At 42.6% G+C, this 15,816-nt stretch overlaps 2 protein-coding genes across 2 annotated transcripts; both read left to right on the forward strand.

Moving 5' to 3' along the window:
- The first annotated feature begins 1,300 nt into the window (after window positions 1-1,300).
- On the forward strand, window positions 1,301-3,912 carry LOC131315842 (probable WRKY transcription factor 65). The gene is made up of 3 exons (XM_058345053.1): window positions 1,301-1,580; window positions 2,648-2,794; window positions 3,245-3,912. Exons 1-3 carry the CDS (start codon window positions 1,405-1,407, stop codon window positions 3,801-3,803), a joined length of 882 nt encoding a protein of 293 aa, XP_058201036.1. The 5' UTR covers window positions 1,301-1,404; the 3' UTR covers window positions 3,804-3,912.
- A 9,461-nt stretch (window positions 3,913-13,373) lies between these two features.
- LOC131317334 (uncharacterized) lies at window positions 13,374-14,204 on the forward strand. The gene is made up of 2 exons (XM_058346892.1): window positions 13,374-13,748; window positions 13,845-14,204. The coding sequence occupies exons 1-2, from the start codon at window positions 13,374-13,376 to the stop codon at window positions 14,202-14,204; spliced, it is 735 nt and encodes a 244-aa protein (XP_058202875.1).
- The last annotated feature ends 1,612 nt before the right edge of the window (window positions 14,205-15,816 follow it).

Here is a 15,816-nt window from a genome sequence, read left to right on the forward strand (position 1 = left end):
ACTCGTTAGGGGGTTCAGGCTAGCTCGTGCTTTGACTTTTCCACGCTGTGTTGATCATAGCATATTATGTTACCGTTTGATATATTTGAGCGATCGATGAAGACTCGGCAATTAATGTATATTGTATTAATATATAAACAGTAGTTCACGAGTTTAATTAAACGTCACTTTAATTAATTAGCTAGCTTCACTTAATTTTTTCCCCAACCTCTGACTCTTCGTTTCCTTTTCTCTAGGGGTGCCATCGAATCCTCTACGAAGCTAATTACTACAACTACTAGTCTTCGATCGTATTAGACAAACCTAGTTACCACATTGATCTTGTTAATTAAAGAATAATGCATTTAATATTGTTTGGTGTACTCAAAAACTTCATGTGACTTATCTTATGCCTTGAAATTTTCTCCTTAATTTGTCGATGAATAATTATTTCCTTTATTTTGGCTTCTCTTCAATCAAGATATATCATGATTCCACCTCACCTAAGGAGTTTGCCGAGTGAGTATAATGGTTCCTTATCCAACGTGACTCTTGGATTGGGAAGCTCTTGGGTTGGAAAGTTGGGATTAAAATCGTATCGCTAGGAGTGAAGTTTCATTTGTTCCCCGTTGATGGTATAAAACCAAAAAGAAAAAAAAAACTAACAAATCGAGATTGGAAATATAGATATTAATCGAATTGTTTTTATTTGTTCTGAGGTACTTGTGTTAATTTTAGATTGATTTTCTTTTGCTTTTCTAAATTGACTTGATGATAGAAATCTAAAAAATTAAAATTCTATGATCCAAAGCTTAAAAATATTAACTAAAGATAAAAAAAAAAATACACCAAAATAGATAGAATTTTTTTTGTTTACTTTATTTTTTAAGTTAATTCTTCAAGTTCGGTCTCTACTCTTTAGTTCATTAATTCTCTAATTTTATTCGTTGAGATGAAGATAAGTCAAAGATATCAATCAAAATTAAAAAGAAATTCACCAACGATGAAAATAAATCACTTTAAAAAACAAGTTAACCTAGTTCAAACTCATGCCAAATATTCTAGCAAAACGGAAGAAGACATGACATAACAAGGGCAAAATAGGAACTTGACAAGGAAGAACGCCCCATTGGCCATGAGCATTGACAATAATTGCTTAAATCATTTTTGGCTAATCAAATCAAAATCAACATTAATTAAATGGTCGCCTTCACATTGGATTATGTACACATTTTCTTACACGTTCTCTATAAACTATACTATTGCCCATCTGTCAACGTTAGGACACATTTTCTAAGGCCCAAGCCAATCTCTCTCTCTCTCTCTCTCTCTCTCTCTCTCTCTCTCTCTCTCTCCGCCTGCATCCTTTTATTAAGTTTCCATAAAATCACTATCATCATCAACATATCTAGTTATCCAAAATTCATGAGATTGCTCCGTCTCAAAAACTGTGAATCTATGGACGGCAGGTTTATCAACAACCCATTTGTAAATGATCATCAAGAAGACCCTGAAAATTACCCGGAAAACAGCGGTGATTCACCCCTTTACGGTGTGTTTACCGACGGCAAGATGACTTCTACCTCCTTCCCTAAACGAAGGTTAGTAATCAAAATTGTGTGTGCCAACCCAGAGAAGCAGCAATAGACATTTTAAGCCATTTTTTTCTAGTGGATCGATATCGGCACATGATTGAAATGGGTAATCTATGGTAACTACATTTGTATATTGTCATATGTATCACCTCACCTTTTCTTACCCTGAGTGTGAGTTCTTCATACACTGTCTCCTTGGTGCGGCAATTAGTTGGGCTTACTATGATTATGGGCTTACGTACTATAGTTTCAGTTTGACGTAATTCATTTAATTACATCCTTATAACCTTTCATATCCAAGGAAAAGGGACAGAAAGATGTAGGACAGTGATTTCCAAAATTTACTATCTACACTACAAAAGTGTGGTGTTCCCATATTCAGAGGATTTTTTGCACTTCACTTTTGGAGATTGATCAGATTGTAAATTTTAGAGTGCGAAAATCAATTTTCAAGATGTATGAATCATTTCTCCTATAATACTGATTAAAATTCTTCTTTTGGTCTCTTTATAGTGCATGCGTTTGATTCGTATTTGGTGTCATGTGCGATTATACTAAAATTTGGTAGTTTATGTAATTGTCATAGCATTATTGTCATGAAAGACTGTGGTTTTATTAGGGCATTATTTGATGGTAATCCTAAATGTAAAATTGTTACCAACATACTCAATCATATTGGGCATATGGCAATTATTACAACCCAATTAATCTGATTTGGTTTATTTTGCCTAAAATTATAATTGACATGATGAGCCTCACTCTTTATTCTTCTTTAATTATCCTACGTCCAACCAAACAGGAATAGAACTCATTATGAGCCAATTTGCTTCAAGCATCTCGTCTAACTTTCGTATTATGAATTTCTGTCTGAATGCAATTACATCTGGAACCAAACCCAAAATAAACAAATAATTCAACAAGATATGCAAATCAAACGGAGCCTAAGTGTTCAAAGTATTCTATATATGCCCTTAAATTTTACTCCTTTCCTTTTGTAGTTTATTTAATTAATTTCATGAGGTCTTTTGGTTTTTAACACTATATAACGTACTAAAAACTGCAATTTTATTCAGCAAACGCGGTGTACAAAAAAGAGTGGTCTCAGTGCCAATCAAAGATGTTGAAGGGTCGCGGTCCAAGCCCGACAATTCTCCGCCGTCTGATTCTTGGTCTTGGAGGAAGTACGGCCAGAAGCCCATCAAAGGCTCACCTTACCCGAGGTAACCCCTAGTCCTATTCGAATGTAATTAAAGACCCCAAATAAACTGAGTCAAGTTGATCGAGGTGTGAATTGTCTTCAAGCTCAACTGGTTTAAAATTTTAATTAGGTGCATGGGCTCGAGATCAAGTGAAACAAATGTAAACTATTTCAAACGCAGGCTTCCAAAAAGATTGTATAAATATAAATATACTTTCGTGTTCGCCAGTATGCCCGAACTGATCTTCGGTAACCTTGCATGCTCAGCTCCTGTTTGCTCAGCTCCTGTTTGGAATGAGCTTAAAATTCTAGTTCGAGTTTGGTTATTAAAACCAATGAACCGAGATCTAACGAGCTTTTATCGAACTGAGTCTCAAGCTATTCGCAAAAGATATGTGTGAAACCCTAAATGTAATGCAGGGCACAATCTAATTGCAAATCGAAGTTTAACCAAACCGTATGCTTTTGGCAGGGGATATTATAGGTGCAGTAGCTCCAAGGGTTGCCCAGCCAGAAAACAAGTGGAGAGAAGCCATGTGGACCCCACTATGCTATTGATCACGTACTCTTCCGAGCACAATCACCATACGCCACCGTCCAAAAAATCCACGGCCATGGCCACCGCCGTCTCCACTCCCAGTGAAGCTACATCTGTAGAAGTATCAAATTCTGATGATGACAAAAAACCAGCAGTTTTAGAAAATCCGAAACAAATCGATCCCGATGAAATATACGACCATCTGGGGGAGGAATCCCTATTAAACCCGTGCGAGTTCAAGTGGTTTTCAGAGCTGGAAACGACGGCCTGTGCCATTATTGAGATGCCGAGTTTGGACTGCGGTAGGGCCGCGGCTTCCACCACCGATGGGACGGTGATACTGTCAATGAGGGAGGAGGACGAGTCGCTATTTAGTGATCTCGGGGAGTTGCCGGAGTGTTCTGTGGTGTTCCGGCGAGTGAAGGTGGAGAGGGAGGAGGAGGAGCGGCAGCGGCGATGCAATTTAACACCGTGTTGTGGGACCACGGGGTGAGATATTTGGACACGTGTTTAATGTAGATTTGTCTTGTACTAGTACTTTGTGTTGGGCTGGATATATTAGAGGTGATTTTTAATTGGATCAAGGGCACGTTTACTTGTTTTTTTCACAAAGGAGGTATCCCAAAACCCAAACGAGCTACTACTACTCCACTAAGAGTCGATCGCAAAGAATCAACACCCATAGAAAGGATATCACTAGACACGTTTATAAGGGTACCCATGGATTTTCACCTTTAAACTGATTCTTTACCCCCGAAAATCGATCTCGCACTTCTAGGTGGGATCAAAACTCCTAGCTAGTGGAATCAACCCTCGTAGGGTCATCGTTAGCTTTGTTTAGTTAGGCTAATTTGGTTATTTTCTTATTGAATAAAACTGTCGCATTTTGTCTTCCAATGTCTTATAATTAAGCAAATTAGTCATAAGATGGATGATGCCAAATGGATTTGCTAATTTCTTTTCTTTAAAAAATAAATGAGCTAGCAGTGGCATTTATTTTTCATGCTCCTACAATATTATCGTGTTTAAAAAACAACACCAGCATAATATTTTTCACAACACAAGACTACAATGAAGATTTGCACTAGCAACATAGAAACTAGAATTTAGACAAAGTAGAGAGTACATGCATGTATTATGGTTGACATATATAGACTTGCAATATGGAGTATAATAAAGGGATTCTTTTAAGGCTAGTCTCGCATCGTAAGATAATGCCCGACAAACTCTTCTCATTCTTACCATTCCACATATATACTCTTCGTACACTCACACGTCCTTTATTTAAATTCTAGAAAAGTTGTTCAATACTCATACATCAATGCCATATATATATATATATATATATATATATATATATATATATATATATATATGAGCCTAATATATTTTGTACAGAATTCTTAGATGGGTTGGAAAGTAGCACATCGTTTTGTACAGAATTCTTAAGTTAACCATTATTTATTTTTATTCCATGTTTGAATGTTTAGAAGATAGAACGTGTTTTTCTTGAAGATTTCACCTATGAAAGAAGTTCTAAGATTTGGAAAGAAAAGAAAGTTCAGTCCACGTTGTGTGAGTCTTTTGCGATCGTATAGTGAATTGGGCCAGTTGCTTATCGTTTAGCATTGACCTTAGAATTCGCAAACGTTCATGATGTATTTCACTTATCCATGATAAGACGTTGCATTACTGATCCCTCTCACGTGTTGGGGGCTTTGACTGCCGTGAAACTTCATGTGAATAATTTTGATTAGAAAGCTATAAACCTCTGATTTTGGACTCCTATTATCATATTCTTAACAGATGTGTAAGGTTTTAAGGTGTTAGGAGTTGATTAACATAAAAAGATTAAGAGAAACAACTCCAATTTCTGGAAACAGATTATTACCCTCTGAGAAATTCGTATTTTGAGAACCCTTCTACAATGATTCAATTTTTGAAGTCTTCATAACTTTTAAAGTACGTTTAAAGACGAAGATTTTGATACCAAGAACATGCAAAACCGATCAACACAGAATTAGTTATGATTTTCGGAATATGGACTGATACACATGTTTCGAAATCTGGGCAGAGCCATCTTCTTTTGATTTCTGGGATCTATCCTCTTAATTTATGAATCTGATATTTTTACTGAGAATAATAATTTATGTTTTTGTTTACACCCATTTTTGCCAAAAATCAGAAAATGAATTTATGGGTTAAAAGGAGGCCTTGAAAAGCCTTATAACCAGTTGCCCACGAAATGAGGCCGGTTTGAAAGCCATTGACCGAATTGAAGTTTTGCATAGGCTTGGAACAAATTAAACTATCACAAGCCCAAACCCAAGACAGGCCAAAAACGTGGGTTGGTACATCAGATCTGGGAGTTTTTATCTAGGCCTAGGCCAGTTCTTAGGAAGTAATAAGGCCTTCCAAATAGGTCCAAATCAAATAAAGCCCAAGTTTTCTTTCTGAGATTGGGCTCACAAGGCTTACAAAGAGGATGAAGGCCCATGATTCACCTCAAGTTCAGGCCCAATTGATAGATGGGCCTACTTCCTTAAAAACGTCACATATGGCCTTTAAAATTGGCAGGAAAAGGCCTTAAGCTACTCACAGGTAGCTCAAAAGCCTAGAATGTTCTTGTTGGGTAAAGTCTGGACAAGCTGCTCACAAACAGCTCAAGGTCTGAGTGGCCACCATGCTTCAGCTTGAAGCAAGGCCAAAGACAGGTGGCGTACATGCAGACCTAAGCAAGCTGCTCACAAGCAGCTCATCCAGGTCTGGTTGATCCTTTGTTTCTTAATTCTTCTTCCATAAGAAATCAAACTTAGAGGATTTAGAGGGCCCACAAGAGGTGCAAGGACCAATATGATGGTGGGTAGGCTTGGAGAGGTCTCGGTCTTCATCATTGGTGGGCCCGGAGGATGTTCATTCAAGTAGTAGCTCGAGTGTTAAAGCAGCTCAAAAGGCCTGGATGCTTAAAGAACCGAAATTCCTTTTGCCCTTTTGCAAAGTTTTATGCAAGAAAGAAGGATTTTTCAGGCCTTGGCCTTTTTCTTGGAGTGAAGAGCACGTTTTGGTCAGGGAGTAGCCTCTCATTGGAGCATTTTGAAGTAGCTCAAAAGGGCCACATGGCAGCCATGTATTGAAACATTTGAAATAGCTGAAGGCCTGTAGCCCCTGCCCATAAATTACAGTTTTGAAGGCCTTATGAATGGTCCACGACCTCAAGAGCTCAAAGCTTATGCAACTACTTTCCATTTTTGTCAAACTTTGGTTGTACCTACTTCATAGTAGTTTAAGTTTTTATCATAATCTTTGTATCCAAGCTTCGTTAAACTGTTAATGGAGTTCGTTTGATCCAAGTTTAGCCTCGTTTCATCTTTCTTTCCATTTTTCTAGCAACAGTAGGAAAATTTTGAGTCTTTAGCTCGCAAAGGCAACCAATGAACCATCACGAGGCCTTACCCTTTGGGCCAAGCACAGTCACTCGAAAGGAGTCAGATTTTGAGGCACGAAGGCCTTAAAAACAACTCGAACAACAATCCTGTCCTGGCACGCCCACAATTCCAAGTCAATTGGTTTGACACTTTTTGTGAAAAACATTTTGGCACGCCCGGTGGGACATCTCATCGTTACAGGGTGATCATGGTGAAGAAAAAAACTCAAAAAAACGTTTCATCCTCCGATCCTCTGGAAGATCCAAGCCTTCAATAAGCAACTCATGAAGAACCCGGCAGAGGCCATGAGCAGCCTCTCCTTAGTGTCCAAGACTTGAACAAGTCTATGGGCAGTGTGCGAAATTATGTGCTTGAAACCAACCGTGAGATGTCGCAGGAGATTTCCCAATCTCTTGGTTCAGTAATGATGGAAATTTGAGATTCAAACTTGCACCTAGAAGCCTCCATGGGATCACTCACAACCAACGTGAATGCAATGTTTATAACCATGGGTGACCTGGTGGCAATGATGAAGGAGGAAAGGATGTGGAAAGGCCTCCCTGACCTTCCTCCATAAACACTTGTGATGCCTCATTTTGGGGTGTTTAACAGTTTCTTTGAACGCCCGCCCCTCAAGGGCTACGCGTCACCACAACCACTTGGATTCCAGGCCTCTAGTTCTGCTGGAGGCTCGGCTTACGGTGGAATGCACCATCAGGCTTAAGACCCAATAGGCCAATCCCGCCAAGACCTGTTGAGAATTTAAAGAGACATTTCATGCTAGGAGGAAACACCATTCCAAGACCTCCTTTTTGAAACCAGGGCGGAGGGCCTCCTTCGATGGGAGGCCATAATCCCAACGTGGTAGCCAACATGGGGTTCATGCAGCAAGATGCTCAAGGGGCATGGCAAGGCCTACAACAGCCAGCCAACATAGGGCAGGTCAGGCCGCCACCCCTAGAGCAAGCAAGGCCGCCTCCCTTGGAGCAGGTCCCCGGCAGAGACTAGATCATAGCGATACTTCAGGAGCAACTGGGACCATAATTTAGGTCCATAGGAAGGCCTATGTACACTAAACCCCACTCGGACAAGGTCGATCGATTGTAGTTCCCGAAAGGCTTCCGAGTACTTGAATTCCATACCTTTTCTGGTGAGGAAGCCAAAGAATCAACCGTGGAGCACGTGGCTCAATTCCAAGTCCAATGTGGAGAGGTAAGGACTCGGGATGAGTGGAAGTTAAAGGCTATTTCCAAACTCCTTGACTGCCACTGCCTTTACCTGGTACATTAATTTGCCTCCCAACTCCATTCAAACCTAGCGTCAAATGGAAGAGACCTTCCATCAACAGTTCTATAGGGTGGAGCCAGAGGTCACGATGGTAGACCTTTTAGGCCTTTGTCAGCTGCAAGACAAAGGAGTGGAGACTTATCTAGCCAGGTTCAAGAAGGCTAGATTTAAGTGCAAGGTCTCCTTGCCTGAAAGGGAGTATGTGCGTTTGGCGTTAAATGGCCTGAGCTTCGAGTTGAAAAAGAAGTTCTACGAGGCAGAGTTCAGGGATCTCTTCGAGTTATCAACCATGGCAGCAAGATATGAGCGAATCTTGAGGCAGGAGCAAGACTGTATGGCTGCCTCAAAGGGAACCTATTATAGGGACCCAAACTATGAGGTGGCCACGATGGAACCCGGATATGAAGCAGAAGTAGCTGTCGCGGAGCTGATCAACAATAAGCCTTATTTCTTAAAAACTGGCAGGTTGGAGAAGGCAGACCTTGCAACATCGTCGGGCAAGTCAAATCGGGTTTACACGCTCGACATCACCAAGGCTGAGGTGATATTCGATCAGCTCATGGTAGACAAGCTTGTAAAGCTTCATCTAGGCCATAAGTTCCTTTCACTGGAAGAAATGAAGGGCAAAGAATATTGCAAATATCACAACTCATGGAGTCACGCCACCAACAATTGCATGGTCTTCCAAAATGATATTCAGGATAAGATCAAATGTGGAGAGTTCAAGTTCGAATCCAATGACAAGAAGGCCATGGGAGTGGATGCAAATCCATATTTTTCGACAGACTTGAGTACCAACATGGTATCTTTCAATATGAGGGGCATGCCTAGGAGTTCTCCAAGGCCTAAGATCAGCCTAGGAGAACCATCTAGGCAAGCATGAAGGCTTGTTTATGAAGATCAATCTTCTAAAGAGGAGGGCATAAGGCCTCGTCGCATGAGTAAGACTGAGCAATGGCCATCGCGGTGGAGTAGGCCTGCATCAGAGATTAAGAAGTTCTTCCAACAAAGGTGCTCTCTGGTCTGTAATGAGTGTGGACAAACTGTTGAGTCAACCAGACCGCAGTTGAAGAACATTATGGTTAGGCATCTAGAAGTTAGGCCTGATCAGAGGAAGGAAACGCATAGACGCCCATCTGTTTTCTCTCGCCTCCAATCGTGCCAAGCCAGTGATACAAGACGCAATTATGAATTTGAGGCCTCTTCCTCTGCAGAGAGAGGAGGCCTAGGACTGTGAAGCCTAGACACACTCCGCCAAACGAGTAGTTCAGGGTAGAACATCCTACATTCCCTGCAGTGAGGCTGCCTTTATCCAAATCACAAAAGCGGCATTACCAAAGGTTTAGGCAGGCCGCCAAGAGGGCTCAAGAGGAAACAAGATTGGAGGATATGCCAAAGGATGACCCTTTAGAAGACCTGAAACCTTTGAAGCAATACAGCATGGAGGTGGACTTTCACGAGGCATTAGAGTTCATGAGGAGCAGAAAGGGCAAGGAAAGGATGCCTGTGCAACAGAGCCCTTCTTGTTCGAAGGAAGATGAGGTTTCCAAGCCTAGAAGGGAACGCAGGCCCAAAGAGAGAGTCGTGGGAGAGGCTCCTACCGAGCCTCCACGCCAGGTAAGAATCCTTCAACGGTCTGATCCGGTGGCCATTACTTCTGTCCCAAGCTTGGGCAGTGAGTCAGCCTCAGGGGGCAAGAAAGGCCTGAATCCTTTGGCCAAGGAGTTTAGGCTCGCTTAAGGCTTTTCAAAGCCTTACAACATGGTTTTTATTCTGCCAGAGGAGACCATGGCCAAGGAGGACCAACTTTCCGTCATGGAAGGCGATGTAGAAGAAGTGGGGGAGACAACATAGATTTTGGGACAATCTTCTAGGCTTGTTGAAGCTGTCTCGTCGGTGATCATCTTGAAGGAGAAGGTTGAGAAGGAGCAGGCCGAAAAGGCCGCTTGTGCAATTTTTGAGAAACCAACTTCAAAGGCTGCCAACCATATTAAGCCTTTGTATATCTCAAGCTGTTTGGATGGGGGTGCCTATCAACCATTTGCTGGTAGATAATTGTTCAGCCGCTAACCTAATCCCTAAGTCTCTGATGGATAAGTTGGGGAAGATCGATCAAGACCTTATCGCTTCCAGTGCAAGCTTGACTAACTTCACTGGAGGCGTCACTGCTTGCCAAGGCATCTTGATCATGAAGTTGACAGTTGGGTCCAAGACGCTCACCACTCCTTTCTTTGTGATTGATTTTTGAGCGTCTTACAATGTTCTGTTGGGGAGAGATTGGATCCATGCTTGCATGACAATTCCTTCAACTCTTCATCAATGCATAATGTTCTGGAATCAAGATGAGGTAGAGGTTGTGTGGGCAGATCGTAGGCCTTTCCTCGCTTCTACGAACCATGCGGAAGCAATTCTGTACGATCCAGACGTTGGCCTAATGAAGGTAGCGGGCCTGGACAAATATGGCTGCCACAAGACAGTCTTTCTCTCTCCACAAGCCTCCATGGAGGAATTAAAGATGCTTTTCCAAGAGCTCGTTAGGCCAAAAAACCACAGGCCGATCGCTCCCACAACTAAAGCCATTTCCAATGTCAGTACAACCGATTGAGCAAGAGAAAGACATGGCCCTTCAGGTCATGATTGCGATGTTTAGTTCGTACTTGATGGAGGAAAGGATGTCAGGATTATACGAGGATAAAGGGTCGTCAGTTGGAGCAGCAAAGTTCATCTACGAAAATGAAGGCCTTGCAGAAGGTCCCGATGTGATATAGCTAGAGGATTTGGACGCAGCACCGACCAAGATGGATGATTTGAAGGACGATGTTCAGGATCCTTTGGAAGAAGTCAACTTGGGGGATTCCGAGCATCTAAGGCCTGTATACATCAACCAGCTCTTGCCTGGTGAAATAAAAGAGAAGTTCATTCAGCTCTTGTCAGAATTCAAGTGTTGTTTTACTTGGGATTATGATGAAATGCCAGCACTCCCAAGGGATTTGGTTGAACACAAGCTGCCAATATAGCCAGGATTCATGCTGTTCAAGCAGCCTCCAAGACGGATGTCGGGCGAGGTGGAGCTCAAGGTTAAGGAGGAGATCGAAAGGCTTCTCAAGGCTGGCTTCATTCGGACGGTAAGGTACATGACTTGGCTTTCTAATATTGTCCCGGTAGTCAAAAAGAATGGCAAGATTCGAGTTTGCTTAGATTTTAGAAACTTGAACCTCGATTCACCAAAGGATGAATACCCAATGCCACTAGCGGTCTTGATGGTAGATGAAGTAGCAAAGCATAAGGTCTTGTCTTTTATGGATGGGCATTTGGGTTACAACCAGATCTTCATCGATGAGGCCGATACCGCCAAAACAACATTTAGATGTCCGGGTGCTTTGGGGACATTTGAGTGGATTGTGATGGTATTCGGCTTGAAAAATGTAGGAGCTACATATCAAAGGGCCATGAATGCCATCTTCCATGACTTTATTGGCTGTTTCTTGGAGGTCTATATTGATGATGTGGTAGTGAAGTCTCAATCCTATGATGAACACTTGGAACATCTCCGGAAGGCCTTTCAGAGAATGAGAGAGTTCGATTTAAAGATGAATCCTTTGAAATGTGCCTTTGGAGTGTCCGCGGGGAATTTCTTAGGATTTTTGGTTCATCAATGGGGGATTGAGGTCGACAAGAACAAGGCAAAGGCCTTGATGGAAGCAAAGCGTCCCTCAACGAAAAAGGAGTTGCAGCAGCTCCTTGGTTCCCTCAACTATTTGAGGAGGTTTATCTCGAACTTCGTAGGAAAAGTCAAGGCTTTCTCCGCATTGCTGAAGATAAAAGACCGGGAAGACTTTGTTTGGGAGGCCTGTCATCAGGAGGCCTTTGAAGCAATCAAAGGATATTTAGCACGGACCCCGGTCTTGATGCTGCCAATCAAGAACAAGCCATTGAAGTTATATATCTCTGTGGCTGAAGACTTGATTGGAAGTTTGCTGGCCTAAGACAATGAGCAAGGCATGGAGCAGGCGGTTTACTATCTAAGTAGATTGTTAACTCCTTATGAAAGCAATATTCTTCGATTGAAAATTTGTGTCTTGCTTTGTACTTTTTAGTAATAAAATTGAGGCACTACATGCTTCACGTTTCTGTTTAGATCATGAGTAAAATGAACTTAGTTAAGTACTTGCTAACTTGGCCTATCTTAAGAGGCCGAATTGGCAAATGGTCTTTGGCCTTAATGGAATTCAGTTTTAATTATATCCTTTAAAGGGCAGTAAAAGGCTAGGCCTTGGCAGATTTCCTGACTGATCACCCATGTTTAGAGGTCAGTGATGAAGTCAGCTCAGGCCTGGACACATTTGAAATATCTATAAAACCTTGGAGGTTGCTCTTTGACGGATCTAAAATGCAAGAAGTATCAGGCAGTGGGATTATCCTAATTTCCCCAGAAGGCCTGAGAACCAAACTGTCTTTCCAATTTGATTTCCAATGTACGAATAATCAGGCCGAGTATGAGGCAGTAGTGACGGGCCTTGAAATTTTGAGAGAATTGGGGGTTGGAACTGTTGAGGTTGTAGGGGATTCAGGCCTTGTAATAAACCACTTGGCGGGCACGTTCAAGTGTTACAGTGAGGATTTGACACCTTATTATATGGCTGCAATACAGCTCATACAAGACTTTGATGACGTAACAGTGAGGCACGTACCAAGGAGAATGAACGAGGAGGCTAATAGTTTAGCTCAGGCCTCAACAGGCCTAAAGCTTTCTCCAGGCACTTTTTTTAGGGCCGTAACGGTCCAGAAAAGATTGTTGCCCTCTGTCTGGAGGAGGGTTTAGGCCTGCCAGCATTTATGGTAGAACCTCTTGAGCCCGTGGTGGAGGGTACTCAAGGGGAACACGAGCAGCAGCAGAATGATTGGCGTGATCCCATTATCTCACTCGTTAAAAATCCACGTACCAAGGTAACGAAGAAAACTAGGAGGAGGGCTGTTAATTATCTTTTGGTAGGAGATGAACTATGCAAGAAGAGCCTAGAAGACGACTTACTCCTTAAATGCCTTGATGGAGTGGAAACTTTGAGGGTCATGGGCGAGGTTCACGAAGGTGTTTGCGGTGCCCATCAATCAGGTATCAAAATGAGGTGGTTAATTAGAAGATATGGGTATTATTGGCCTAGGATCCTTGAGGATTGCATCCGACATGCTAAAGGATGCCAGGCCTGCCAAGCCCATGGCTAGGTTCAACACGTGCTGGCTGCCAACTTCCAGGCTGTGATTAAGCCATGGCCTTTTAGGGGCTGGACTATGGATTTAATCGGGATGATCCACCCTCCTTCGTCTAAAAACCATATCTTTATTTAATGGCCATGGATTACTTCTCTAAATGGGCTGAGGCCATTCCATTGAAGGCTATGAACCAACAGGATGTAATCAAGGCCATAAGAGAGAGGATTGTCCATAGATTCAGGATACCCCAACACTTGGTGGTAGATAGGGGATTAGTCTTCTTTGGGAGGGAGGTTCAGGCCTTTTACAGCCAGTACAACATTTCCCTATCCCATTCCACCCCTTATTATGCTCAAGGGAACGGGCAAGCAGAGTCCACAAACAAGACCTTGATTGAGATTGTAGAAAAGATGGTTAAGGAGAATCCAAGGGTTTGGCATGAATTTTTGTCCGAGGCCTTGTGGGCTTATTGGACATCTAAGAAGGAAGCCACTAACGTTACTCCCTATATGTTGGTATATGGCCATGACGTAGTGTTGCCAATGGAGGTCACCGTTTGGTCGACAAGGTAGGCCTACCAGAATGGCCTTACTCCAGCAGAGTATTACCAGGCCATGCTCATGGAATTGGAGGACCTAGATGAAGTGAGGCTAGCGGCCTTTGATCATATGGTAGTCCAAAAACAACGGGTGGCCAAGGCCTATGACAAAAGAGTAAGGAGAAAGAGCTTCTTGGAAGGGGATTTGGTCTGGAAGACGGTGTTGCCGTTAGGTGCAAAGACCCCTAAATATGGGAAGTGGTCCCCAACATGGGAGGGGGCTTACCAAATCTGTCAAGTCTTTAGAGGTAATGTTTATCTCCTTATGGATTTGGATGGTGAGGTGTACAAGCATACTACTAATGGCAAGTTTTTAAAACATTATTATCCTACAATGTGGGAAATGGGGGATTTTATTGAAAAACAACCATAAAAAACATAACGCATGTGCAGAAAAACCAAAAGCCTGGGATTAAGTTTTGAGGCCATATGAAGCAACAAACAAAAGGCCTGAAAAGGGGATTTAGAGGCCAAACATAGTCAAAGAGGCCTAGATGAAAGCAAGCCACTACATAAACAAATAAACAAGCCTCAAGCCTGATAAGGAAAGTTTTAGGCTAGGCAATTCTAAACAAGACAAAGAAGTGCATGGCTAGGATTATTACATGCTCCTTGAAGTTCAGAGCTCACTTTCCAAGCTGGCCTTGAGGTGCTCCCAGGCCATCACAGCATCGTTAATCACCACCTCTACTTGATCCCTCGAGGCCTCGGCTGTCGGCTTTTCAACCATTAAGGTCCAGAGAGCGTCCAAAGGACCTTGAGCAGCTTCAAGAAGTTCCTGCCTCCTCTGGGCTAATAGTGCCTCCTGCTGTTCGTGGTCTGCCAATTGCTGCCAAGTTTTGCTCAATTGCTGCTCTAACGCCTGGATGGTTGAAAGGAGGTCTTTACGCTTTGATTTGGCCTCTCCAATCTCTGTTTTTAGCTGGTCCTGCGCTCTGAACCCCTGTGTCAGTTCTTGTTGTAGGTCTTCAATCTTGGCAAGCTTGGAGGTGGCAAGGGTACGTCTCTCTGTGGCTGCTTCATAAGACCTTTTTAAATTAGGGAGATCTCGAAGAAAAGAATGCAGGGCAGGTTCAGCGTTCCCTCCCAAGGCTTGGGATTTAACCAGAACATTCATCGATTTCCGAACTGAGGAGTAATGGTCCTGGTGGAAAGCAGAATCGATGCCTAGGCCTAGGGCTACTTTCAAAAACTCCTTGGCTTGGTTGATCTCTTTGGGAGTATATGATGCTGGGGTTGACGACTGATCCCACTGCCAGAGGTTCCTGAAACTGTGGGCTTGACCAGTGCTTCCATGGTCTGAAAAAACTTATCAAAGGATTCATAATCGAGATTAAGAAGGATGTATTTTTTCTCAATAGATGGCGGTGCTTTCGGCGTTCCCAGAGAGAAAGAGGTAGTCTTGACCTCCCCAGACGCCGTGGAGTCCGGCTTGGAACCCTCAGGCTTATCGAAGGAACTAGATTCGTCGAGTTCCTGTCAAGACCAACGATGGATCAATATCAGCCATGGCCATGATGAGAGGGCTAAGTAAGATAATTCCTTACATGAATAAAAGGGGTGCTAGAATCTGTCCCCTCAAGAGCGGTAGTGCTTTGTGCCTTTCGTGACGAAATTACCTGCAGCTTCTTCGTTTTGGCAACGGTAGCTTTCATTTCCTTGCTACTGCTACTCTTGCCAATGGCCTAATTCAGTGAAAACAAATGGGTTAAGCTTAATTTGCAACAGAAAAGAAAAGGGCAGGTCTTAAGGTGATAGAAGTGAAGAAACTACTGTCGTGAGGGGAGAGTGAACATTTAAATGCAAGGCCTACAAAGCCAACCAAAATGAAGGCCTGAGAAAGAGAGGATACCTTTGAAGGTTGGTGTTTCTCGATGGTGGCCTTTGGGGCTGGAATGGAGGGTTTCTTGGCTTTCTTGGTGGCTTGCTTCTGTTCCACCTCTTCATCTTCTTCTTCATCAAGGCCTGCATGGAAAACAGTTGTC

The sequence above is a fragment of the Rhododendron vialii genome, chromosome 2a (genome assembly GCF_030253575.1).
Source record: "Rhododendron vialii isolate Sample 1 chromosome 2a, ASM3025357v1".
Lineage (NCBI taxonomy): Eukaryota > Viridiplantae > Streptophyta > Magnoliopsida > Ericales > Ericaceae > Rhododendron > Rhododendron vialii.

Coding starts and splice junctions, on each gene's coding strand:
- LOC131317334 (XM_058346892.1), top strand. CDS start 13,374: ATGGATTACTTCTCTAAATGGGCTGAGGCCATTCCATTGAAGGCTATG. Junction 13,749..13,844: donor ACGTTACTCCCTATATGTTG/GTATATGGCCAT, acceptor GAGTATTACCAG/GCCATGCTCATGGAATTGGA.
- LOC131315842 (XM_058345053.1), top strand. CDS start 1,405: ATGAGATTGCTCCGTCTCAAAAACTGTGAATCTATGGACGGCAGGTTT. Junction 1,581..2,647: donor ACCTCCTTCCCTAAACGAAG/GTTAGTAATCAA, acceptor AATTTTATTCAG/CAAACGCGGTGTACAAAAAA. Junction 2,795..3,244: donor AAAGGCTCACCTTACCCGAG/GTAACCCCTAGT, acceptor TGCTTTTGGCAG/GGGATATTATAGGTGCAGTA.